This window comes from Arvicola amphibius, chromosome 2 (genome assembly GCF_903992535.2).
Source record: "Arvicola amphibius chromosome 2, mArvAmp1.2, whole genome shotgun sequence".
Lineage (NCBI taxonomy): Eukaryota > Metazoa > Chordata > Mammalia > Rodentia > Cricetidae > Arvicola > Arvicola amphibius.
In genome coordinates, this window is record NC_052048.2 from 85,103,569 (window position 1) to 85,131,448 (window position 27,880).

The 27,880-nt window shown below is 37.7% G+C and overlaps 1 protein-coding gene across 2 annotated transcripts in view; it reads right to left on the bottom strand.

Annotated features, from left to right (window-relative positions):
• Ccser1 (coiled-coil serine rich protein 1) overlaps positions 1-27,880 on the bottom strand; it is a 626,740-nt gene that overhangs the window by 365,280 nt on the left and 233,580 nt on the right. For both annotated transcript variants that reach the window (XM_038318799.1, XM_038318800.1), the window contains exon 5: positions 9,082-9,202. In XM_038318799.1, the coding sequence (XP_038174727.1) occupies positions 9,082-9,202 (121 nt within the window). The remainder of the gene's footprint in view (positions 1-9,081; positions 9,203-27,880) is intronic.

A 27,880-nucleotide genomic window follows, 5' to 3' on the forward strand; every position in this document is an offset into this window, starting at 1 on the left:
TTCCTTTAAAAATCAGCAGAAAATCACTAGAAGAAATGTGTACAATAATAAACTGCACAATACCCTATATATTTATGCATTTTTCTACAACTCTACACCTACTTACTATAATTTTAAAATAATTCTGAATCAGTTTCTTTCTAACAATTTCCTTCTTTGTGTCCGATGCAGTTCTGCCACATATTTTAAACTGTGCAGTCTTGACAAACAAATGATGCTCTGTTAGTTTTCACTGCTTGACGTTGTCCCATAAAATGGAGAAAATAAGGAATTCATATCTGAGAACATAACTTTGTGCTATTATTAAAAGACTGATACTATTTTTGCATGGTTGTAGACTAGCTTCAAATGAAACAGTCACTTATTTGGAAACAGAATTCACTGTAGGGTGCTAGCAGGGTGGCTGAGAGCTGGCTGTGGGCCTGTATACATACATAGCCTTTACTTGTACAGCAGCTAAAATGCACTTACAATCTTGCTCAAGGATCTGATAAATCTGTATTTATATTACCCCATAAAGGGAACTGCTCTGGTGAACTGAAACCCTTCAGTCATCTTATCAAGTTGTCCCAAGTCATCTGAAAAATAGCACTCACATGCTCAGCTTACAAAGAAGGCCTGTCAAAGCAGACACGACAAGACAGTAGGAGTTCTGGACTTGACAAGCTGATTGCACAAGGGGACAAATACAGTGACTTACTAAGGAGCAATAAACCACTAGAAGATAAAATAACAATACTATCAATCAAGAGAAAAGATTCTCTAAAGAGTGCTCTCCTTATCATTTTTCGTTTGATTGATTAAAATCTCCTGGTTCTTGAATAATATGGAATCTATATTTTGGGAATGTTTTTCAGACAATAAATCATAGCCCCCTCCCCAACTATTCTCAGATACCACTTCCTACCCATCCACCTTCATGCTCCTTTGACAAAAATTACAATAATAGCAATTTTTAAAAATGACAAAAATATCAAAACAAGCTGAAATAAATGTAGTGTGAAGCGGCGGGGCTGGGTCCGGCCACCCAGCCACCGGCTAGCTTTACACCCGAAATAATTACACGGAAACTGTATTCTTTTAAAACACTGCCTGGCCCATAGTTTCAGCCTCTTATTGGTTAATTCTCACATCTTCCTTTAACCCATATTTAGTAATCTGGGTAGCACCACGAGGTGTGGCTTACCAGGAGAGATCTTAACCTGCGTCCATCTCGGAGAGGAGCAGCATGGAGACTCCCTATGGAGACTGCCTGAAGCGTCTCCCCAACTCTACTTCCTTGTTCCCACAATTCTGTTCTGTCTACTCCACCTACCTAATTTTCTGTCTCTTAAAGGGCCAAGGCAGTTTTCTTTATTAATTAACCAATGAAAGAAACATAGACAGATAACTCTCCTCTATCAAATAAAAATCCCACAAAAAACACAGAGTATATTTTGTGATGTCAGCTACTCCTGGGCGTGGGACCTGCACTGGAATGTGGTTCAAATACCCAGCCACACTCCACTGGAGAATTTAGATTTTCCTATACCTGCCAGTTATCAAGTGAAGAAAGCTTCCTGATTAGAGATGGGACTTTGTGCCCACTTCTTTTTTACAGTTGGGGTTTTGTCTGACTTGAACCTGTCCAGGTTTTGTTTGTGTAGCCACAGTCTCTGAGTCCATATGTAAGTCAGTCCTGCTATGCCCGGAAGACACTGTTTCCTTGGAGTTGTTCAACATAAGCCAATTATATTTATGTTTTAAATTTTATAAATCACATGTGAATAAGACCACAACTTGTAATAAGTTGATCAAGAGACTGGGATGAATAAGGAGATAGTGGCCGTCTGCGCTCTCACAGCTGACTAGTCAACACATCTTAATTGACCAAAAATCTAGAACCGTCTGCATTTCTTTTTCACCTTGCTGTTTCCGTATACAGTTTACCTGGAAGTAAGAGTGTCTCAGTTTCCCCTTTAAGATCTGTCAACTACTAGTGACTGGCGGTTTAATAAGTGACTGGAGGAATATAGCAAGTGACACTTAGCAAAGAATGCCGGGTCCAGTGGTTGGCAGAGGAATCCTTATTGGTTGGTGAAAAGTCTGAGTTTCCTCAACTTTTGTGATGAGCAAAGGCATACAGCTGGAGAAAGGATGTAATACAGTCTTCTCAAACACCAAGCCCAAAGTAAGCATCCAACTCATTTAAAGACATTGACACAAAGGGACAGACCTGGGTTTCAAGAGGCAAGCTTACAATTCAAAAGACCTGGTGGTACAGAACTATACCACATACTTAAGACAAAAACAAATGCCAAGTTTTCCTGCTATGGCCTTACTAAGAGAAAGCCCGGATGGCGAGAAAGAACTTGCTCAGACTCACAATCCTGTGTTCTGGTAGTGGGAAGTGAAGTTCAGTCTAGCAGAACCATTTTAGTGCAATCTGGCTCTGAGACTAGCGAATGCACACAGAGTGGACATTTAAGGTTCTCTTCCAGCATGCTGCAGAGCCCTAGTAATAAGCCCAGGAAGCATCAACTTCTGTTTTGCTCTCCTCTACCATGTGCACCATGGACTCTGTCCTCCCTGATGGACTCTGCATGCAGGGAGCTGCTTTGGCAGTGGCCAGCCTTTCTCTCTCTTCAGACCAAGCAAGCCTGCCTCAGGCAGCCAAGCGTGAAAATGGCATCTTCCTTTTGTGTTTTCAGCTGCAGCGAAGTTGGAAACTGATCCTCCAGAACTCTCTATGAGCTGTGATTACAAAATAGCTCCTCCCTACAGCTTCCTCCCCAAAGGTGGATAGATTCACACTGGGATGAGGACGCTGTCTACAGAAATCTCCTCCTTCATCTCTGACAACTGAACTATGCTTGGACTAAGAAAATGGTGATATTGGAAACAGGCTGATGATCTAACTCTGTGATGGCTCTAATCAATGAAAAGCTTATGAGCCAACTTTATGGATGACATTAAGAGCAGTTTTGAAAAATAAAATAGGTAGATTTTGAACATGCTTTGTAAATCAGACTTCTGTACTGAGCAGCAGCAGCCCCTCACCTTTTCCAAAGAATCTCAGCGCACCTTTCCAAAGTCAACAAAGGTGAACAAAAGTGAGGGAGCCTTGACCCAGAGAGTTGGTCACACAACTGAGAAATGCTGCATTTCCACAATCCTAGCCATAAATCATATCTTTTGGATAGCATAATGTTCTGGATATAAAATAAAATTAAAATATGGGAAAGGACAGAGAAGTAATACCACACGTTATTTTTCCTTTCCCTGTATACTTACTTACAATGACAGCAAGGCCCTTCATTTCAGACACTGATTGTGAGCATGGGTGAAGATCTGCATTTGCTACAAGAAGATTCCTAACAGAGCACAAAGTCAGACCCAGAACCAATGTCATATGATTTCTTTCTCAGCAGAGCTTGAATATTATGTCTATTTTGAAAGTGGTCCTTTTTATGCTGTTTATTGGACACAAGTGCGGTTTAGAAGAGTAAGCTATGCATCGCTGTAATGTGAACATACATTGCATATTATGTTTGGTGACTATAATAAGGTCCATTCTTCTAACTCAGCTTTCTATGTGACTGAATGTTTGAACTCTGTGTAGCTATTTAGATTACATAATTTTTTTGAGAAAGGTTACCACTGCACAGACCAGGATGACCTCAAACTCTGGGGAGTTTTCTTTCATGCTGAGCTCATTGGTGTGAGCCTCCTGCCCAGGATGATTTTTCTGTTTTCTAGCTAATTTTATCTTGACTGTAGTCTGTTGAGATACATGTGAAAAGACTGTGAAAAGAAATCAAATCCACAACTTTATTTACCTTATTAGAGCGATGTATAGACAGAAGCAAACCTCTGAACTCTTCTACCATGATACACAAAATGAACCTTGCCTTCTTACAAAGAACAGCTTTTTCCTGTCATTTTGCTTTTAACAGGAAGTCCTAATCTAAGATGTTCCTGATTATGTGGCAAAGTAGATAAATGTATCCATTTTAAGAAACATTTCAAAATCAATGTATATCTATCAAACATGAGTACATAACTACCTTTGTCATGAAATGGTTCTCATCTTGCAAAATTATGTAATAATACACTAACACAATAATATAATAGAGATCAATATTCTGAATTGTTTTCAAGTCTTTGTATTGATATATTAACAAACCACCCACAATGTTAAACAAACAAATTCTTATCCAAAAGACTATACTCATACAGGATAGAAAGTATCTTTTAGATTTAAAGTGTTCTTTACCAGTTAAGAATTTTAAAATCTACTTAGTTTACAGCATTATCAAAAGATAGTCTCATAACTTTCTTTAACTATACCTTACATATTCTGAAGCAAATCTATGAAGAAAATTATTCCAGTCCCGCTTAGCAAAAGAAATCCTGGGTTTTAAATTATGTCACTGTAGCTCTGCTTCAGACATTCAGAGGTGTATGAATTTATATGAGACACCTGCACCATCAGGAGGATGAGGTACTTAAAGCAGTAATCCCACTCGGTATTAAAGAGATGCTAGGCATGAGACGCCTGCTTCTCAATGACAGAATTGAATGGTTCAGCATTATATTGGGAGCTAATATTTGTGCATATTTTTCACTTATGGAAAATAAAAATGTATTAACTGGCTCTAGCAGCCTTATCTCTAAAATATGTGGCAAGGTTTCTTAGCTAATATATTTGCTATGAAAATAATTTCAAAATTTATATATTCTTGTTTCCAAATCAAGGGTAAGGAAATTACATATACTCCTTCCCAGTAGCACAAGTAGATCAAAAGTATTACAACAAGTTGGTAAATTTATTGAAAGAAAAAATATGCAAGTTGTAGATAATATTTAAGTATTTTAAAATTAATATAATAAAAATTCTGCCATTCAAAGTGAGATTACAAACTAAATGGAGCATACATTATTACTCTGAATTCTCTCTTTATACATAATTTTAAATTTTGTCCTCTAGTTTTGCTTTTATATACCAATATTCTCAAATGTTCAAGTATTCTTTTCATTATCAATATAACTCACTCTCTCAGGCTTCAATGGGATCCAGAGCATAAAAATTTCAGTGACCAAGATTGTGTCAGAATGGTAATTTAAACAATCGAAGCCAATGGCACTGAAATCTATACTTGCCTCCTTTTCAGAAAAACTGTTTCTCTCCACAGGACGTGTCGATAAGATGAACATCTGCCTCAGTTGCTGCTGGGACCCTGAAATCATTTGAGGAATGAAAGTCCTAGAAAATGAGAACTGCAGGTGGCCAGGTGATGTTGAGAGTTGCAAACAGAATGGCCTTTGGCAGCTCTGCCTGAAATCCAACCCTAGTAGTTACAGAAATTTCTTCCCACTACATTTTAGCAACATGAGCCAGTCTTCATTACTACTCACCGTCTTCCTGAAGATGGTTGAGGTAGGGAGTCTCTCATTGTCAATCAAGAACTGTCAGTCATTAACCTTGTGTTTATATTGTGCTCATCCATTGTGCTCATATATTGTTCTCATTCATCGCTTACACCAATTTTTTTAATTTTCAAAATTATGGTGTGTGATATACAAGACATATACAATTGTGATTTGAGTCATGATTTCATAGTTTAAAAAAGGAAAATACGTGTTAAAAAATAACTGCATAGTTTCCTTAAATTCATAATTGACGATTATTTTTAGCGAAACATATGGGATACTTATACCTTCTGAGTCAGCTCAACTTTTAAAAAACATAAAGCTAATGCTAATAAAAACAATTGATGTTATACCGCAGTTATATTATGATGAAGGAAATCTAAGATCTTAAGAAAGTAAAATCATGTGGCTTTATGTAAATGAGAAGTTTCGATACATGACTTTAAAAGAGAAAAAGCTGGTCACTGATTTGCTCTTAAAACAACTGGGGATTCTGGTAGGACACCTAGAGAGATGTCTCAAAGCATTAGACATTTATATACAGGGTCGTCCATAATGTTGACAGGTGATACTGAGACAATGGCAGATGAACTCTGTCCTTGTGGAGTAAAAAATTCACACCCTCATAGTGAAGGTCAAGGTGTCAGCATAATTGACAAATGTAGAAACTGAAGTACAAACAGATAAATATCCACAAGCAAAACAGATTTTAACAGCCTTTATGATGCAAAAAAACAAAAACTGATATAAATGAGTTAATAATATTGTTGGCAAAGAGAATTTAAATGAGAATGTGGGTTCTGAGAAAAGAGAATGATCTCAGGTCAAGCAGAAAGAAAGGGATGTTAGTGATTCCTAGGCTACACACACACACACACACACACACTCACACCAAAATAAGACTGTTAATGAAGCAGCTAAAGACATGGGTGTAAAGGCATGTAGATTACTAACTATTAATCAGTTTTGTTGTAAGTCCTTGAAATATAATCTAAAAAGTTTAAGATCCAAGTTAAAACTATGTGGAGACTTATGCAAACTCACAAACACTGCAGAAGAGTACATTGAGCTTTCTAATGCAACTTACTGAGCAAATATGAGAAGTAATTTTCTTTCTATTAGACAAAAGATGACTATAGGATCCTAAAACTTAAACTACATTATGTGTAGTTAAATGGTTTTCACTTTCAGATTGCATTAAAACTGAATTACAATCACTACTTCCTGAATTGCTGGGTATTTCTTTCCTCCATAATGAGAATATTAATAGTGAATATCTTCATGCAATCAAATACATGCATTGCTCCATTTGATTCAGTATTATTGAATATAACATTAAGAGATTCTTCTAATTGATTTCACAAAGACTATTAAATAGAATCATGTTGCAGGAAACTGTTTGGGAGCATATGACCAGGTAGAGAAACTGACAAGAAACACAAAGCAGTGTAACAAGCAGGTCTATTTAGTATGTGCCAAGACTCCTTGAAAATGTGATGGGTCACTCAAAAATACAGGAAACATCCACATAACATCACATATCACATACTATCACATAGCATATAGTGCCACAACTCACTACAGCCCATATAGTATTACATATCACTCAAATATCACATGCCACATATCACCACAAGTCACATAGCACCACATAAAATATCTATGTATTTTATCAAAAAAATATGCAAATAAACCAAAAACTGATATACGTGAGTTAATAATATTGTTAGCAAAGAGAATTTAAATGAGAATGTGGGTTCTGAGAGAATAGAGTGATCTCAGGTCAAATGAAAGAAAGAGATGTTAGTGATTCCTAGACTACACACACACACACACACATACACACACACATACACACACACACACACATATTATACAGGACCACCTAGTATTTACCACCATAGTTCACATAGATATTCATGTCATATATCATCATATACTGATATTCTATTTATGTTTTAATAAATGATGCCTGCATAAAGATCAGAAGGGCAAAGCTAAGCCACTAGAGGTCACGTAATAGTGACACACACCTTTAATCCCAGGATGTCGGAGACAGAGGCAGATGGATCTTTGTGAGTTCAAGACCACCCACGGTGACACAAGATCGATGCAGAAACAAATCAAGGGGGTGATGCCTCACACCTTTAATCCCAGCACTAAAGGGAATATAAGATTAAAGGAGAGAGAGAGGATTTGTCTGCTTAGTCAGCTGTCACCTAGCTTCTGTAGAGGTAAGACAGCTCTAGTGGCTTGGTTGCTTTGTTTTTCTGTTTTCTGGGTTGAACCCCAATATCTGTCTCTGGACTTTTATTATTTGTGCTACATCATCACATATTACACATTAACACATATCATCCACCAATGCATGTCTCCGCATTTCAACACCAGCACATAGCACAGTACATCATACATGACCACATATCGCCTTGCATCCTATATCATCACGAGTCACATAGCACATTTCACCACAGATCATATATCATCACACATTACATATCTCATGTTAGCATATATAGTTATTACCTGCTTCATATACTCATATATAATCACATACAAAATATATCACATGTTATATGTTTTTCATTCAGAAACCTTTTACCAGACATAATCATATCTTCTCTGGAAAATCAACACCAAGTTGTCCATTCAATTAATGTAATGTTTTATCAAAAGTATCTGTGATTTAATATTTCATGGCTATGTATATTTGTTATCATGGGCTTAATCCTCTATCATTTATTTAATGTATAATATTAACTTTAGCTTTCAGTAAGAGACAGTATTTTAAAGGAAATTATATAAATTGTATTTGCATGGTTATACATACCCTCTAAATATTCTTTTTGAGCACATACACCTATTTAGGAAAATGCATGTCAATATCATCTTCTACCTTGTCAAATTTTGACAAAATAAATGTGTGTATGGAAACCAGAACATAGATCAAGGAAGGCAAAACAAACAATTGTTATCAAACCTCTGTACTTCTTACCAGACAGTATCATGTGACGCAGCAAACTTCAATAGTAAAAAGTTTTAGTATATGTTAATTTACTTAAAAATTTAAAATAGTAACTTGTACTCCTTGTAAAATCAAAGTCACCTTTAAACTAAACTTTTATTAAGAACTGACTTCGGAGATAGAGAAAGGAAAGCCTCAGTGGTTAATAGTACATTTTTCCCAGGGGACCTAGGCTCATTTCTCAGCACCCATATCTTCAGCTGGCAACCACTGGCAGATCCAACACTCGCTTCTTGTCTCTGCAGACTCATAAACACAGGGCAGACACACACACACACACACACACACACACACACAATAACATAGACAATAATCAGACAAAAATATAAACAGATTCCATTTTATAATCCAACCTTGCACCTCTCAAATTGATTCAGGATCAGCATGCACACAGACACAGTGCTAACTTCTCAGTTTGTTGACCCATGCTCTATAGCAGGACACCAAAATAAAACTTAAATGGCAATGGTCAGACACTCAAGGCAGCAGGTGGTGGTGAATAGTTGAAATTGATTGATATTGAACAAAGCAAATTTCTACCCATCTTTACATTTTCATCACATGCTGGGGTGTCTGAGCAGCTAGCTATACTTTGAGATACTTAGAATATATCTCACATCCTGGAACCTTAAGTGACAACTTACTGTTTGGAAGGCTCAGGACATTTTGGTTCTTCTAGCTTCTTCATTTCTCTTGTTTGGTCCACTGGGCTAAGAAGGACAGCTGCACACGACATTACAGAATGGCAGGAATCTTCCCGGCAAACTGTAGTTTGAAAACAAATAATTGTAATTGTTAAAACAGCTCAGTGGCTGTTCTCATGTTCCTCATTTCACATTTATATTTTCAGTCAAGCTCAGGAAGAATTTCAACAAAAACATTAATTAACATTAAGTCATCTTTAGTTTTCTTTTATATGCTATTTTTCACTAATTAGCTGTACAACCCTGAGAAAAGAAAAGTTATTCCTCCACCATCAGCCACCCTCAGAGAGTCCGATTTGGTCGCATGTTCCATCAGTCCCATTCCAAGTGGACTTGGTGGTCTCCCATTAGTTCTGTCCTGCCGTCTCAGTAGGTGAACGCATCCCTCATGGTTCTGACTTTCTTTCTCATGATCTCTCTCCATCCGCTCCTCATCAGAACTTTGGGAGCTCAGTCCGGTGCTCCTATGTGGGGCTCTGTCATTTTCTCCATCCAATGCCAGGTGAAGGTTCTCACTCAGGATGGTGTTTTCTATTTCCCTCCCCGAGGAGCCAAGGACAATGGCGATAGGCTTGGTCTCTACGACGTGGACGGGCTCTGTGTGAGCCTTGTCAGTTTGGTTGCTCACCTTCCTGGACCTGGGGGGAGTTGGGAGGACCTTGGACTCAACATAGTGTAGAGAACCCTGATGGCTGTTTGGCCTCAAGAGGGAGGGAGTGGGGGTGTGGGTGGAGGGGAGGGGAGGGAAGGGGGAGGAGGAGGTGAGGAGATGGCAATTTTTAATAAAAAATAAATAAACTGGAAAAAAATAGTAAAAAAAAAAAAGAAAAGAAAAGTTATTCCTAACATTTAGCAGGTACAAGACAAGTTGCCCTTGAATGGCCAATAACAAGTATATGCCATGGCAATGTAGTTTATACATCCATACAAAGGGAATTCACTTGCTTCATTAAGACCAAGGTGCAAATAAACTCATGCATTACTATGTGTCTAGACTCCTGAGGTCTCCTTGCCCAGCTATAGCAACAAACTCGCCTACTGTTATCATATTGTTACCATAAATCAGCTTTCATTTCTAAATTTCTGCAATAGAGTCATAAACTTTGTGATCATAAAAGGATGACTTACTTTGTAGTGTGTGTTTTTGCAAGATCCGTTCACAAAATGTACTGTTGATTGATTGTTGTGGCAATGTTGATTTCTTTTGGATAAACAAACTAAGTTGTTTTTAATCTTTCAATAGTAATAGACACAGTTCCTTTGTGGGCTGTTTCTATTACCTATAAAGATCCTTGCATTTTTTAGTTAGTTACAAATAGAGATTTGTTCTTGAAAAGCTTCTCAAAGCTATAATTGTTCTTAGGATATGATTGACTATATTCTCGATAGTTGATCCAGTGAACAGTTCTCTGTCCTGACTATTTTACTTTCTGCCAAACAGATGTTTCAATTACCCCACATCTATAAAACACTTGATTTCACAAATTTTCCATTGAAGTTTCATGATATATGAATATTACATCACTGCATAACAAATTCACAAAAATTCTGCTTACAGTAACACTCACTTGTTATCTTAAAGTTCTGTAGGTTGTAAATCTGGGTAGGTGAGCTCACCACACTTCTCCTCTTAGAAAATCAAAGGCAAATGTAATGAGATAGTCTGGTTTCACTCCTGTTAAAAGTTTCCATGAGACAAGCATTGTGGTCTAAGGAGTAGCCTGGGATAGGTGGCATTCTAGTTATTATCTTCTGTACTTCATCTTGGAATGTACCCAATAAACCAGTTTTTCCTCTTTTAAAAAAATATCTATGTGGAAATAATCCACTGACAAATTAATTCCACAGTTTGTAGTGTCTGACATTGCTTGTCACGTATACACTATCCAGAACCCTGTAGAAGACAAGCCTCTGAGCATGCCTGCCAGAAACTGCAGTTAGCAAATGAACTGAGGTGGGAAGACCCACCCTGAATGTGGCAGCACAATCCCACAGCTGAAGTTTGGGATGGTATGAAAAGGAAAAGGTGAGTTGAACCTAAGAGTCCATCTACCTCCTCTCTGTTTCCTGCCTCTGGATATACCCTGCCCTCAGGCTCAGGCGGTTGTGACTGCCCTTGGCATTGAGGACTGTGCAAGGATCCTTGGAGCTAAACAAGCCTTTTCCTCCTGAAGCTGACAGTGCCTGGGTATTTTGTCACAGCAACCAGAAAAGAAATGAATAGAAAGTTGTTAGAAGAATTTGCTTCCTTCTTCTGAGAGAAAATTGTTGGGAGCTGCAGACCCTCAGACCCTGAACTTTCTATGACTACTTGCCTGCCAGAGGAAAAAAAAATGTTTTTCTATGCTTGTGGCTGCTCTGAGCATGGAACCCTCAAGAGTTTCTGATAACAAGGATGTGGTTTCTAGTGGGCTTGCAGATGAAAAATCCCGAGAGCTGGGACGTGGCCACTGGTCAAGGAGAGCACTATTTAGGCTACCGTGAAACATAATAACATTGGCATTCTTGCTTCAAGTGTGATCCATGTCTCTTTGTGTTTTTTACTCCACAAACCCTTGTCTGACCACAGTTCCAAGTAGTGCAGGTGCCACAGAAAATCAAGGCTCAAGTTTCTAGGAACAATCATGTGTCATCTAGAATTCTGCCTCTTAGAGCTATTCAATTAAGAATCAGTACAATATATATCTTTAACCTGTAAGTATCTGATAATTAAATTAAATCTATATGTATATAGTCCTCATTTATGTGATTCCAATTTATATAAATTATTTTCAATCTTAGTCAAATAACAGCAATCATGCCCAAATCATTGCTCAATTACTGCTAGCATGGTGTATCAACTTTAATTGTATAAATTATAAACATCTTTAATTCTTTTCAGTCTATGACACCATGGAAACAACAAATCCAGGCCACAGTCGGTGGCACACTTGTGAACTTTTTCAGAATCTGAAGATTACTGATCTCTAGGCACCTGCTATTGAGCACAAGCCAGTGATGAAGCCATGCAGCACTTTCCAAATGCAGATAATCTAAATAGATAAATTTGCCAGGAAAATGAAAATATGGGAAACAAATGAATACTGATAGAGCTGAAAGGATATCTGAATTGAACATAAATGCTGTTACTCAAGTGACACAAATATTCATTTCAAGAACAAAGTGATGACAGCACAAATTAGTCTCTTACTCAATGTAGCAAAAAAAGCAAGTAAGAAAGAGAATGCAGGAGAGTGGAAATGGCACAGAGAGAACAAGGAAATTCAAGACAGTCGACAGCATGATCTCAAACAGAAACTCTCACAGAAATCAAAAGCAATGGTCTTCACTTTCCCCTTAAAATGTTGTGGAATGGACACATCAGTGATGAAATTTTAATATTTAAATAAAATTAAACTACACTCAGCTTTTGATTAGAAGGTCCTTCTGTCTTTGTGTTGCTTTCATTGGTTGATGAATAAAGAAATTGCTTTGGCCTAATAGGGCAGAACTTAGGTAGATGGAGAAGACAGAACTGAATTCTGAGAGGAAGAAAGCAGAGTGAAGGAGAAGTCATGGATCCTCTGCCGGAGATGGACGCCAGTTAGAATCTCTGGTAAGCCACTGCCAGGTGGCAATACACAGAATAATGGAGATGGGTTAAACTAATATGTAAGAGTTAGCCAATAAGCAGTTAGAGCTTATGACCAAGCAGTGTTTTAATTAATACAGTTTCTGTGTAGTTATTTCGGGTATAAGCTAGTCGGGCTGCTGGGACAAACAAGTGGCCTCTCTCCCTACAAGAAGCTTTCAATATCGTATTTTTTGGTTCTTGGTTGTTGCAATAAAGCAAAATCAACATATGGAGGAAAGTGTTTATGAGACATACAGGTTACAGTTTATCACTGAGGGAAACCAAGAAAGAAACTGAAACAGAGACCATGGAGGCAGCAGGTCTCTGGAAATAAAATCAAGGACAATGGGGAAACACTGTTTACTGACTTGTCTCTTATGGCTTGTTTAACTAACATCCTTATACAGCCCATGGCCACATGCCCAGTAATGGCAATGCCCATAGTAAGCTTCTACCTATTAGCAATCAAGACAATGTACCACAGACATTTCCCACACAACAGGCTGGTGGAGGCAAACCATCAGCTGAGGCTCATGATTCCCAGGTGACTGGTTTGCTTGACAAGTTGATGAAAAATAGCTAACACAGGTACCTTTAGAATTCATTTATTGTGCAACACAAAATTAGTGTGACTAATTCAAATTATACAAATTATACAAAAATGGTAACTTCTCAAAACAAAAAAATAAGCCAATGCTGTACTCCAAAGGCAGAAATTGAGAAATAACAGAGCCCTTAGCAGCCATCACTGGCAGGAGGAGTCCCCAAGATAAATGAAGCAATGGATATTAATATGATAACAATATTCCAGCAAAAGACATTTTTCCAAGCCCAAGTGGATACTTAAAATGCAGATCAGTACCTTCTAGTGATCATGATGTAAGCTCCTCTATGTAGGAATTGAATTTGCATACTAGTTGTAAATTATCTTGAATTTTATCACCCACAAAAGTGTAGGTGAAAAAAATTCAGAATACGATGAATAACAGCAGATGGAAAAGCACATTTTTATTAAAATCTACCTTAATGATACATATTAAAATGAAAGTTCATAAAAAATTCTTCCAAATGCCATTGAATGCCTTCATGAAGTCAATGTAACAGACATATAAGTCTTTTCCAAATTTTTCATATTTTTCTGCCAGTTGACCCAAAGTAAAGATCTGATTTATGGTGCTCCTGTTAGCTCTGAATCCATACTGGGCCTCTGCTAAAATTTCCTCTGTTTTGTCCTTGATCTTTGAAGGACAATGTAGGAAAAGATCTTGCTGCTATGGCACAACAAACTGATGCTCCTATAATTTGAGCAGTCCAGCTTGTCCTTCTTGTGTATGGGAATTATGACTGAGTGCTTCAATTCTGTGGGAATCACTTCATGTTCCATATCTCCCTAAAGAGTCTAAGAAATGCCTTGGTCCCTGAGCCTATTGTAGCCACCTCCAGCTCCTCCACTGTGATGTCATCAACTCCTACAGTCTTTTACATTTCACTCTCTTGATAGCTTCCTCTATCTCTTTTGTCAATATTTAAAATTTTCTTATCATCTCTGGGTGGCTGCCCATCATCATTGAGTGGCTGCCAAAGTGTTTCTCATTGCAATCTACGTTGGCAGCATTAAGGTCATTGTATAGGGTGGCAAAGTATTGTTTCCGTCTTTGCTTTACTTCCCCTGGTCCTGCTACTAAATGGCCTTGCCCATCTTTTATCACCCAAATCTGAGGAACATATCTGGCAGTTATCTGATAGCTTCATAGACAAGATGTGTTTTATTATGGAGTCTAGCCTCTTTGACCTCTTTGCATATACATTTTATGTACAGCTCTCTATCCTTCCTTGCTCTTCTTAGACCTCCATGTAAACCTAGTTGTGGTGTTTTGTTGCCTGTGGATTGCCACTTCATTTGCTCTTTAGCTCCCTCTTTCTTCTGCCAGGTTGATCATCTCTGCAGTAAGCCATTCTACTGGTGTTGCATTTTCGTGCATAACCAATCACCTAAGCCTCAAGTATAGCTCTTTTGACTTTCTCCCATTCACTTTCTACATTTGCAAAGGGTTGATTTCCCTCATTTTTTTTCAGTGATTTGCTTATACTCTCGCCATACAGCTGGGTTCATAAATTGTTTAAGATCAATCCTCCAGTTCATCTTACCTGGCATGCCTCCTGAATGTTGGTCATAACAAGTTGGTAATCTGGCCCTAAGTCAGCACTAGGAAATGACTGGCTGTTTTGGATGCCAGAGTTTCCTGCTGACCAGCATGTAGTCGATTTGGCTGTATGTGACTGGTCAGGTGATTCCCATGTCCAGCATCCTGATGGTTTGGCCTGTCTGAATCTTGTGTTGGGTATGTACAAATCATTTGCATGGCAGAAGTCAAACAGTCATTCCCCACTATCATTCCCTTGTCCAAATCCATATGTTCCCGTGACACTGAAGTCCATTCTTTCTCTGGATCCTACTCTTGCAGTGAAGTCATCTAAAACAATTAGTATGTCATTCTTATGAGCCCTACTGACCTCATTCTGTAGATCTGTGTAGAAACTGTTGATGACATCCTCTTCTGCTTACACTGTTGCTGCATATACCTGTATGATAATTACTGGATATGACATTGTCTGAAATCTGGCTGATAAAATTCAGTCATTTATGGGTCTGTACTCGAGCATGCATTTTTGGAGGAATGGACTTTGGAAAACAATGAGGTTCTATAGATACTCAGAGGAAAGCATAAGAATACTGGATGATGCCTATAAAAATACCGTCGCATGAGTCAAAGTGTGTGGAAAACTAAGTGATCAGTTTAAAACAATCATAGGAGTGCTGCAGAAGTGCATTCTCTCACCATTTATCTTTAATAATTAATAATAACAACAGCCCTGGAGGATGAGGAGATAGGCATGCAGATAGGTGGTCTGTGAAACAAAATTTTCATTTTGCCAATGATACAGCACTAATTGCTGAAAGTTTAAATGACCTGTAGGCCATGGTAAATGCAGTGCTGGAAGTAACAGAAAAGCTTGGTATGAAAGTAAACATTGAAAAGAGATATAATACATTGGAAGGACACGCAAGGATTTTAACAGTGTAATAAAAATCAGAACCTCAGTCAACTTTGTCTATCTGGGAGGAAATCTCAGTTCAAAGGAGGAAGCTATGTCAGACATCAAGGGGCAGATAGGGATAGTGAAGGCTGCATTCCGGGCACTATGAAAATTTTGACCAGCAAGAGACATAACAATAACAACAAATTAACAAGTATATGAGACACTTGTCTTGAGTTGCCTTCTTTCAGCCCCAAAACCTGGACAATGAAACACTTCTCAGAACAGAATCCAAATGTGTTTGAGATGGCATACCTCAGGAAGATTCTAGGCCTCACACAAAGAGATAGGCTGTGCAATGATGACATTAAGAAACATCTCCATCTATATTAGGAAGTAAACTACAGGATATGGTAACAGTATTTGATATACTTCAGCCATGTTATAAGAATGAATGATGGCAGATACCCGAAGATAGCATTGCTTAGAGGAGTGCACAAAGTAAGACAAAGAGGAAGGCCAAAAGAATAGCTGGATAGACAGCATAAAGAAAGACTGTGGAACCTTGGTTATGACAATAACACAAGCATCTAGGACTGCCCAGGATAGGAACAACTGGATGACCGCCATAAACGGATTGCCCAAGCATGGTTAACCATTGTGGGGACATAAATGATGAATAGTGATTATCACAAAAATTACCAGTGTTTATGGTATAACTCATATGACTTTACAGAAAATTAAAAGACTTTTTCACTTAAAAAAAATTGTAAAACAACGTGGATGTTAGCGCTACCAGGACAATCTACATTCAAAAATAATATTTATATGGTATTTCTGATACATCCTACAAAACACTTAAAAATGTAAATGTGTTTAGAATAAATATCTGAAATTATTTATGGATTCACACACACAGCCACACACCCAATAGGTTTTCACTGATCATAATGTTAAAACTGACAGCAACAGAAAGTGTTTGGCAAGAGAAAGGTATAGATGGAAGTTTCTACCAAGCCTGGTCCCACAGCTGCAGCTGTTCCATCCCAAAGGAATACACACAGGATTATATTAATTATAACCTGTTTGGTCTATTAGCTCACACATATTATTATCTAGTTCTTAAAATTTAAATTAACCCCTAATTCTAATCTATGTATAGCCGCATGACTTGGTACCTTTTCTCAGTTCTCAGTGCAGCATTTTCATCTTGCTTCCTCTGCATCTGGGAGGCAACAGCAGACTGCGCCTTTTCCCTTCCCAGAATTCTCCTAGTCTGGTTGCCCTACCTATATTCATGCTGGCTAGTGGCTAATCAGTGTTTTATTAAACCAATACGAGTAACAATTCTTCACATGGCACAAGAGCATTATCTCACAGAAGGAAGGCACAGTTTTGAAGAACAATGTTCAGAAAATTTGAGCAGATAGTGGTCTCTATGTCCTCACTGAGAGAGTCTCCCATCAGCCTAAGATTCAGAGCAACTGAATTTTATTTCTTTTCTGTTGTGACCATCTTGATACTCAGAGGAGTACCATTTCTTTTCCTCTTGTGAAGCCTCTTTTATATGCTCTTCTGGTCTGTACTTTGTTCTTGGTCAAGGAAGGCACCACAGAGGAGGTGTCCGAAATCTTCATGTGTTTTACCCAGTGACAGAGGCTAGTACTCTATAAACAGTGCTATAAACAGCCCTATAAAAATAGTGCTATAAACATGAACTTAATGCTTCATGTGTTGTCACACAGAGAACAAACAGCCAAGAATGAAGTGATATTTAATTTAGAAAAATGTGAGCTATAAAGTCACTTGCAACTAGTGTTTTTGTTTCATCTGCTACCAATACTCTGTACTCAAAACCACTGATGATATCATTGGCACATCCTGAACTTTTGTCTACTAATATTAACTGAACAATATGTTCAGATTTACTCATTTATAGACAGGAATTCATGTAACCCAACCTGGCCTCAAACTCCTTATGCTATTGAAGATAAACTCGAACTTCTATAACCCCTAAGGAGATTGAAGCAGTCATTAAAAGTTCCCAACCAAGCTGTGCAGTGATGGCACACACCTTTAATCCTAGCTCTTGGGAGGCAGAGGCTGGGGGATCTCTGTGTTCAAGGCCAGCATGGTCTACAAAATCTAGTTACAGGACAGGCTCCAAAGTAGAGAGAACCAGTCTCAAAAAAAAAAAAAAAAAAAAAAAACCAAAAAATAAAAAACTTGCCAACCAAAAATAGCCCAGGGTCAGACAGTTTCAACTCAAAAATCTTGAAATTATTCCATATAATAAAAATAAAAGTAACATTACCAAATTCACTTTTTCTTATTTATTTATTTTTAATTAAAAAATTTCTGCCTCCTCCCCGCCTCCCATGTCCCTTCCCCTCTCCCTTCCTTTCCCCCTCCTTCTCCAGTCCAAAGAGCTGTAAGGGTTCCCTGCCCTGTGGGAAGTCCAAGGTCCTCCTCCCTTCATCCAGGTCTAGGAAGGTGAACATCCAAACAGGTTAGGCCCCCCCAAATCGAGTATATGTAGTAGGATCAAAATCCAGTGCCATTGTCCTTGGCTTCTCAGCAGCCCTCATTGTCCGCCATGTTCAGGGATTCGGGTTTTATCCCGTGCTTTTTCAGTCCCAGCCCAGCTGGCCTAGGTGAGCTCCCATTACATCAGCCCCAAAAAGAGGAAATAAAATGCACGTACACACAAAAGAATAGTATTGTAGAGACTATTCATTAACAACACACACACATATTTTGTGTGTGTGTGTGTGTGTGTGTGTGTGTGTGTGTGTGTGTGTGTGTGTGTGTATCACCCTTGTCATGGACAGGTCCTCATTTAATCTGTTACTTCAATGATAGAGAAAATGAATGTTAAATTAAGGATCGAGAATTCCAAGGAGAGATAATGTTACTATAGCATCCCTTGTCAACACTATGGGAATAAAAAATAATAAAAGCACTTTGATCCTGCATATATGTGTTTTCCCTTTCATTTGCATGTATACACATATAACAGAGACAATCTTCACCTAAAACAACTATAACAAAAGGAAATCTGATAAATGTGCTGACTTAACCATTTGAGTTTCTCATCTCAAATTTAGAAACAGCCCTGGAGCAATCCTTGCAGTGATTCTGTGGCTGAATCTACAAACACTCATCAGTTCTACCACTCAGGACAACACTATGAATTTTCCAGACATGCAATGAAATCACAGTTGTTACCCATTCTGAGTAAACATTTGTGACAAGTCATATATTATATAAATAAAGTTTAACCTAAGATTTCTGTACTCAAATATCCCACAATTTATAACACACAAATGCAGCAGAAAAGAAAGTTGCCTGACATCTCAATATAAAAACAATTTGCAAGGCATGTAACTGAAGCAATAGTCAACATCCTCAAGGGAAGGAAGGTGGAACCAAAATGCATTGTTCCTGTCTTTTCTTGGAGAAGTCTGTCAAACTAAAAATTATTAAAAACAATTATTATTTTTCAAACCAAAATAAATACCGCTAAGTAATAAATATTATAATCTATTAAAAACTATATTTTAAAAGTAATAGTAAAAGAAGTATTATATAAAATTATATGTAAATAAAACAACTTTTCAGTATAAATTTCCTAAAGTTAATCTCAAACACAATCCTAGCACAGCAGCCTTCGAATTATCTCCCCTATTCACCTTCCATCCATCAGGTTTTTCTATGAATTTTGTTAGGTGTTTGCTTGTTATAAATATGATTATTACACAAATCACAACAGCAACAATGCAACAGTCTAACTTCTCATTAATTTTTTTCTTTTCTTTGTTTGTTCTTTGCAGTGCTGAAGATTGGAACACATAATAGGTAAGCACAAAAACACATTCCCAACCTCAAGATTAAATACTCAATTTTTACAGCATGCATAATCCAATTGGCTACTCTATATACTTATTCTATACAATTTAATGACATAAATTACTCAAAATCATATTATTAACTCTGTTCATGAGCTATGTTCTAGCCTCTGAAGATGTAGCAGTAAATTAAAGTCCTTGATCCTCCCAGAAAATGTTGGTATCTCTCTGTCTCTTTTATTTGATTTTCAATAGTCACAATAGTAGTAGTTGTATTATTCAATTTATGGTAAAAAAGAACAAATATTTTTAGCAAATTATTTCCTTTATTTTAGAAAGATCTAAAGAAAGATCTCTTGTACTTGGTCTTTATTTGTGTACCATGTTAAATATATAATCAATTACTGAGCTATCACTTGAGTTATTTAATTATATCATATAGGTATTCATGCATATAGCTCTGTGTCAAAGTACTTGCCTGGGATGTAAATTCTGGAAATTATGGTTTTAGTCTTTAGTACTGCTCAGGAGGTAAGAAAAAGCATCCACATAAAATCAGCCACACTTTCTCTAAGAGCTAAACTTGTTAAAAACTGGACTGTACGGGCAGGAGACACAGCTCAGTACTTAAAGCCATATACTGGACAAAGGTTCTATAGCTAGCACCTAGATGGAGGTTCAAAACAGCCTGTAATTCCAGATTCAAGGGATTCCTCACCTTTTTTGAACTTTGTGGGTTTCATCATGTGGTATACAAACATACATTCCAGAATATGCACACAAACATAAAATTAGAAAATGCACTGTTCAACTCTATTCATGTTCTTTTTTAATATAGTTCATTCTTCTTTAAACATAGTGTAGCTAGAGTTATCATAAGATGAGTCAATCACCCTTCTGTGTGCTTTCCCACCTTCACTCTTCCTGTTCTTGGTCTATTGCTTTTTAGTCCCACCTCTGGGATGAGAAGAACAAGCACCAAATGAATTATAATTTTTTTCTTGAAGAAATTACATTGTTTAGATCAAGAATCTCAGACCATGAGACATAATTGATTGGTCCTTAGTTCTGTACTTCTGACAGTTACTTAATGAGATTCAATCTGTAAAGAATGAGGAGTCATATTATCTGCATAATGTTCTTCTTCACTTTTTAGAACTGAAATAAATTATTCAATTATCTCCTTTAAAAGCCACCCACTCTTCAGAATTTTGCATATGAATTACAAATCACAATGAAATTTATACAGGTATGCCCCAATGTATGAATTAAATAAAGCAGGGTACATAAAGCTTTGCTGTTCTAAGACCAGATGCTGAATTGACAAAATCCATCTTACACCCTACTTTATATGAAATAATTGGTGAAAATCAGGAAGAACAACTGTATAGGTCATTTGGTTCTTTATTCACAGGTTAGCTATCAAAGCAAGATAGGACCCTGCAGGAACTAAGTTTGTGTTTCACAACCAAATATTTTTAAAAATTCTCACGGAATAAATCTATATGCTATTGGATTTTGCAAGCAATTTGCTATCAATTTAATGAAGAAAAACATACCATGGAAACACATTAATCTATTTGTTAGACATCTAGTAACACTCCATGTCTTAAACTGAAGGTGGTAATCACCCGAGGGTGCAGTGTATCTATACATCTGCCATGAAATCTATGAGGGCGGTGTGATGAACGAACAAAAGGATGCCATAGAATTATCAAGATTTCCTTAACCTTTATGTCTACCACCAGAAAAGGAGGTACTGGATGAACACTGGTATTTAGTTCAGTACCATCTCAAATTCGGGAGGAAGAATTTCGTGCATTACACTTCCTTTCCTCAAACTACATTTATAAAGATAGAAGAAAGAAATGTCTATATTTATTGCTGTGAAACAATGGCTATGCACCCTGTAATATTTGTCACTTTAATGGCTTAATAAAATGCAGATTGGCCAGTAGTCAGTCAGGAAGTATAGGTGGGACAACCAGGCAGGAAGTATAGGGAGGGCATCCAGAATAGGAGAATTCTGGGAAGAGGAAAGGCTCAGTCTACAGACATTCCCCAGACACAGAGAAAGCAAGATGAGAATGCCTCACTGACAAAGCTACCAAGCCACGTGGCTAACACAGTCAAGAATTATAGGTTAATGTAAGATGTAAGAATTAGTAAGAAAGCCTGAGCAAATAGGCCAACCAGTTTATAATTTATGTAAGCCTCTGTGTGATTTTTTGGGACTAGCTGATACGGGACCATTGGGACAGTAACGTATACCTACAAATGGTGACAACATGGACAACTACATTCACATAAAACCTGAGAAAGCTTGGGAAGTAATTCTGGACACAAAAGAACAGAGTTAAGCATGGCTTCTTGGTATCAGCATTTTCTCAGGTGAGCTCTGCTAGAGGCAAGTGCAACAATTTTAAGAGAGACTTCCTGAGTCAGTTTTAGCTGCAAAAACTTCGCAGCTCTTTTAAGAGTCCCCACCACCAAACACTTAACTGGTGTTTATGAATGAACAACAGCAGGCTTATTGGTGGTGGCAGGGACCTTGAAACTCCATAGAGTTGTGGCAACAAACATGGCTCCCGCCAGTACCTCCTCCATGAAGCTAAACTCTCAGAAAGCTAAGGAATAGGGTGGAACCCACCATCATAGCCACAGCTCTAATCCTGGCTGTATCACTTCGCAAATTAAACACTCATGTGGTCAGAAAAGAAGAGATATACAGTAAAAATAGATTCAGACAAAAAAAAACTCAAAATGGTTTACAGTGTGTTTAAAAATATATGTAGGCTTGGGAGAGAAAAGAAAAGGATAAAGGAAGATAGATAGGAAGAAGGAAAGGAAGGAAGGAAGGAAGGAAGGAAGGAAGGAAGGAAGGAAGGAAGGAAGAAGGAAGAAAGAAAGAAAGAAAGAAAGAAAGAAAGAAAGAAAGAAAGAAAGAAAGAAAGAAAGAAAGAAAGAAAGAAAGGGAAAGTAAATGGTTGTGGTAGCACAACTTTAATCCCAGCATGTAGGAGGCAGAGGCAGGTGGATCTCTAAGTTCAAGGACAGCCTGATCTACAAAGTGAGGACCAGGACAGCCAGAGATACACAGAGAAACCTTGTATCCAAAAACCAAATATTAAAAATAAAAATAAAAGAAATAGAGTTAAAATAAAGCCATGCAAAGATGGAAACTACACAGAGAAGCTGGATACCATATGTTACTGTGTTGTCTTTGAATTGTTGGATGGCTGATGAAGGAGCAACAGCTGTTAAAAACGTTTGATTATAAATGCTGCTGGATTACTCCAACAAATATATTTTGAAAATGCACTGACTTCAAAATTTAAGTCAAAAGAAATGTTACTTTGGTGAAAAAGTGTTACTTTGTTTCCACAAGAAATAAAAGGCTGTGGATTCATTCAGGGTTAAGAAAAATCAGGTTTGACCAAGGAATACCCTCCTGAAAAATCTTTGATAGGAGTGGATGACCTAATCATCCAACATTTCAGAGAACCTCTCTTGGAATTTCCTCTGAGTTCTGCATCCAGAACACCCTCAAAACTGCTTGTTGAGAAGATCAAGCCTCACAAAATATTACAGTCAGGACATGACCATAGTTCTAATTTTTTTTTATGTTCCATAAGATTATCAGCACCCCCAACTAGCAGGAAGTAGCCTAGAAAACTTTGGCCACATTCCCAAAAAAATGGATTATAGATGTTTGTCTTTGTTTAAAGTGTTGATTACACATTGTTATGGATAATGGTCAATAAAAAAGCTAAACAAAGGAGATTAAATTGAAAAACAAGGAGGGAAGTGCTGTGAGACAATGGTCTTCTACCCTGTAAAGGATTGTCATTTTTATTGGTTTAATAAAATTCTGATTGGCCAGTAGCCAGACAGGAAGTATAGGCAGAGCATCCAGAATAAGAGAATTCCAGGAAGAGGAAAGGATCAGTCAGTAATTGTCACCCAGACACAGAGGACACAAGATGAGAATGCCTCACTAATACAAATATCAAGCCATGTGGCTAACACAGACAAGAATTACAGGTAAATATACGACTTAAGAATTTGTTAATAAGAAAGCCTGGCTAAAATCAAAAACACCAATGGCCCTATACTATAGCCACTCTGATTAATATCTTGCATACCAACATAGAACCTTCATCTGGCAATGAATGGAGATAGAGACAGAGACCCACATTGGAGCACTGGACTGAGCTCCAAAGGTCCAAATGAGGAGCAGAAGGAGAGAGAACATGAGCAAGGAAGTCAGGGCCCCGAGGAGTGCAACCACCCACTGTGGCGGTGGGGCCAATCTAATGGGAACTCACCAAGGCCAACTGGACTGGGTCTAATGGAGCATGTGATCAAACCGGACTCTCTGAACGTGGCTTACATGGAGGGCTGACTGAAAAGCCAAGGACAATGGCACTGGGTTTTTATTCTACTCGATGTACTGGCTTTGTAGGAACCTAGTCTGTTTGGATCCTCACCTTCCTAGACCTGGATGGAGGGGGGAGGACCTTGGACTTCCCACAGGGCAGGGAAAACCTGACTGCTCTTTGAACAGGAGAGAACGGGGAAACGGGAATGGGGGTAGGGGGAGGAAAATGGCAGGAGGGGAGAAGGTGAAAATTTGTAATAATAATAATAATAATAATAATAATAATAGAACTCGTTTAAAAAAGAAAAGAAAAATCTGTGAAAAGTTCAGAGGCACAAGCCAATCAAGACTGAACCTCTCACCCCAAACCCTGCTAATATAACTTTACGGGTTTTTGCCTTTAAATAATGCTCACTAGAAGGGTTGGGTACCTCCTCTTTTGCTGCACAGAGGAGGTCCAGGTCGGCTTACAATTACATGCACCATAATAAACCTTGCTTTTGCATTTCAGTGAGTCAGTCTTCCTGGTGTTCTTTGGGGTCCCAACAAACTGGGCACAACAATAAGAATTTAGAAATTCTAGTCTTTGTAGTAATTAATAACATAGAAAGTCATAATTAAAATGCATTATAAAGTTTAACTTTTTTAAAGATTATATTTATACATCTGAATTATGTTTGTATAAAATAATGTATGTCTATAAATATGTGATGCTCTGACAACAATCTTCAATTTTCTAAGGAATTTAAGCTACATGAGGGCAAGGACAATTACAGTACCTGGATATGACTGTGTCTGGATGAACTAGACTCACATAATAATTAATACATGAAAACTTTCTTATATCCACAGAAACCATAATTATATTTTATATTAGAAATTATCCAATGAAACCCTTAAGAAGTAATAATTAAAACAACATAACATGTTTTACATATTACACACAAACTCATCCATGAGATGGTTTAATCGATGCTTGCAAATAATGATTTGTTGACTCCACTGAAAGAAGTTCCACATATAAAGAGAGTTGATAAAATTTATTATAGCACACATCTTCAATAATTTGTAACATATATTTACTACTATACAAATATTCAGGGAATTCTGTCAATGAGCCATTTCTGTGTGAGAAATATACTAGACTGGGTCAGGAAACTTGATTCATTCTTATAAATACAAGTGACTTGAACTTCAGATTCAAAATTTTCTTTTTCTATGGTCCAAAGATCAATATTTACAATATTTCTTATTTGTTTACAAGTGCTTGTATTAGGGTTGTGCTTGAGGATGTGAATACAAATGACATTTAAAATGTGACTTATGAGTGGGACTCTGAAAAACAGCCTCCTACTACACAAAGAGGACAAAAAGGTGAGTAAATATTCACCATGCAGGACACTCCACTCTCTAGGCCCCCCACACCAGAACAAAACCATTGACACCTCCCACATGCATTGACTTCTCATGGAATTTTCCTGCAGGTAGGCTTCTCCAATATCCCATCCCATCCATTCTACTCTACAAGCTACAAGTCCCACTCTGTGCACATACCCTCCTATTACCCCATCCCCATAAAAACTCAGTGGATCTCTGAAACACAGTCTGCTACTACATAGAGAGGACCAAGAGGTAGTGACTACCCACCCAGTGGGACACACCACTCTCTAGTCACAAACTAAAATTAATCAGAAGAGATGGAGAAGACACTTTATACTCATAACAGGAATGAGCCATCAAGATGAAGTCACAATTCTGAACATATATGCCCCAAATACAAGATCATTTACATATATAGAAGAAACAATACTAAACCTTAATAACACATCAAACTACACACACAAAGAGACATCAACAACCCAGTCTACTCAATGGACAAGTCAACCAAACAGAAACTTAACAGAGAAATATGAAAACACAAATGAAATTAACAGACATCTACAAAACATTCCACCCAAACAAAAAAAGAATATAACTTCCTCTCAGCACCTCATGTAACTTTCTGTAAAATTGACCACATACTTGGTAAAAAAGAAAACTTCAATGGATACAAAAAAATTGGAGTAAACCCTTTTATCTTATCAGATCACCATGGTTTAAAGTTAAAATTTAACAGCAACACTAATCACAAAAAGCCTACAAACTCATGAAAACTGAAAGGTGCTTTATTAAACCACCCTTGGGTCAAGGAAGAAATAAAGAAAGAAATTAAAAACTTAGAATTCAACAAAAATTAAGGTATAATGTTCCCAAACCTATGGGGACACTATGAAAGCAGAGTTATGAGAAAATTACATAGCACTAAGTGCCTACATAAAGAGTGGAGAAAGCTCACACTAGTAACTTAAAACACACCTGAAATCTCTAGAACAAATAGAAGCAGACTCACCCAGGTGAAGTAGATGACAGGAAATAATCAAATTGAGGGCTAAAATCTGTAGAAGGAAGCGGCGGGGCTGCGTCCCGCCACCCGGCCGCCGGCTAGCTTTACACCCGAAATAATTACACAGAAACTGTACTCTTTTAAAACACTGCCTGGCCCATAGTTTCAGCCTCTTATTGGCTAATTCTCACATCTTCCTTTAACCCATATTTAGTAATCTGTGTAGCACCACGAGGTGTGGCTTACCAGGAGAGATCTTAACCTGCATCCATCTCGGAGAGGAGAAGCATGGAGACTCCCTATGACGACTGCCTGAAGCGTCTCCCCAACTCTGCTTCCTTTTTCCCACAATTCTGTTCTGTCTACTCCACCTACCTAATTTTCTGTCTCTTAAAGGGCCAAGGCAGTATCTTTATTAATAATGAAAGTAACACATAGACACTCCTCCATCAAAAATCAATAAAATAGAAACAAAACAATAAAAAGAACTAAAAAAACCAAGACATGTGTCTTTGAGAAAATCAACAAGATAGACAAAACCTTATCCAAACTAATCAAAAGGCAGAGAGAGAACATCAAAATTAACAAAAAAATAAATGAAAAGGGGGATATAATAACAGATACTGAAGAAATCCAGAGAATGATTACATCATACTACAAAAAAACTTGTACTCCACAAAATTGTAAAATGTAAAATAAATGGACAATTATCTAGATAGGTATCATATACCAAAATTAAAATAAGACCAGGTGAACAGTTTAAATAAATCTATAATCTGCAAAGAAATGAAAGCAATCATCAAAAGTCTCCCAACCAAAAAAATCCCAGGGCCAGATGGTTTAAATGCAGAATTCTACCAGAATGTCAAAGAAGAGCTTATACCTAAACTCCTAAAAGTGTTTCAAAGAAAAGAAAGAGAAGAAACATTGCCAAACTCTTTTTATGAGGCTACAGTTACCTTGATACCACAAACACACAAAGACTCAACCAAGAAAGATGTAGTGAGGGGCTGTGGGCAGGCCTGCTTTTCATCCTGGCCGGCTCCCGGCCACCTGCTAGCTTATGCCCCGAAATAACAACACACAAATTGTATTCTTTTAAATACTGCCTGGCCCATTATTTCCAGCCTCTTACTCACATCTTGACTAACCCATATCTAATAATCTTTGTAACACCACGAATGGTGTCTTACCGGGAAAGATTCAGCACATCTGACCTGGTGGCTGGCTTCATTGCATCTGGCATCTCTCTGAGGAGAGGCACGGCAGTCTGACTAACTTAGGAGAGGCGTGGCATCTGACTGAGCCATCTACCTCACTTCCTTCTTCCTGTTCTGTCTACTCCACCCACCTAAGGGCCGGTCTATCAGATGGGCCAGGCAGTTTCTTTATTAATTATCCAATGAAATCATCAGATAGATAGAAGACACACCTACATCAGAAAGAGAATTACAGACCAATCTCACTCGTGAATA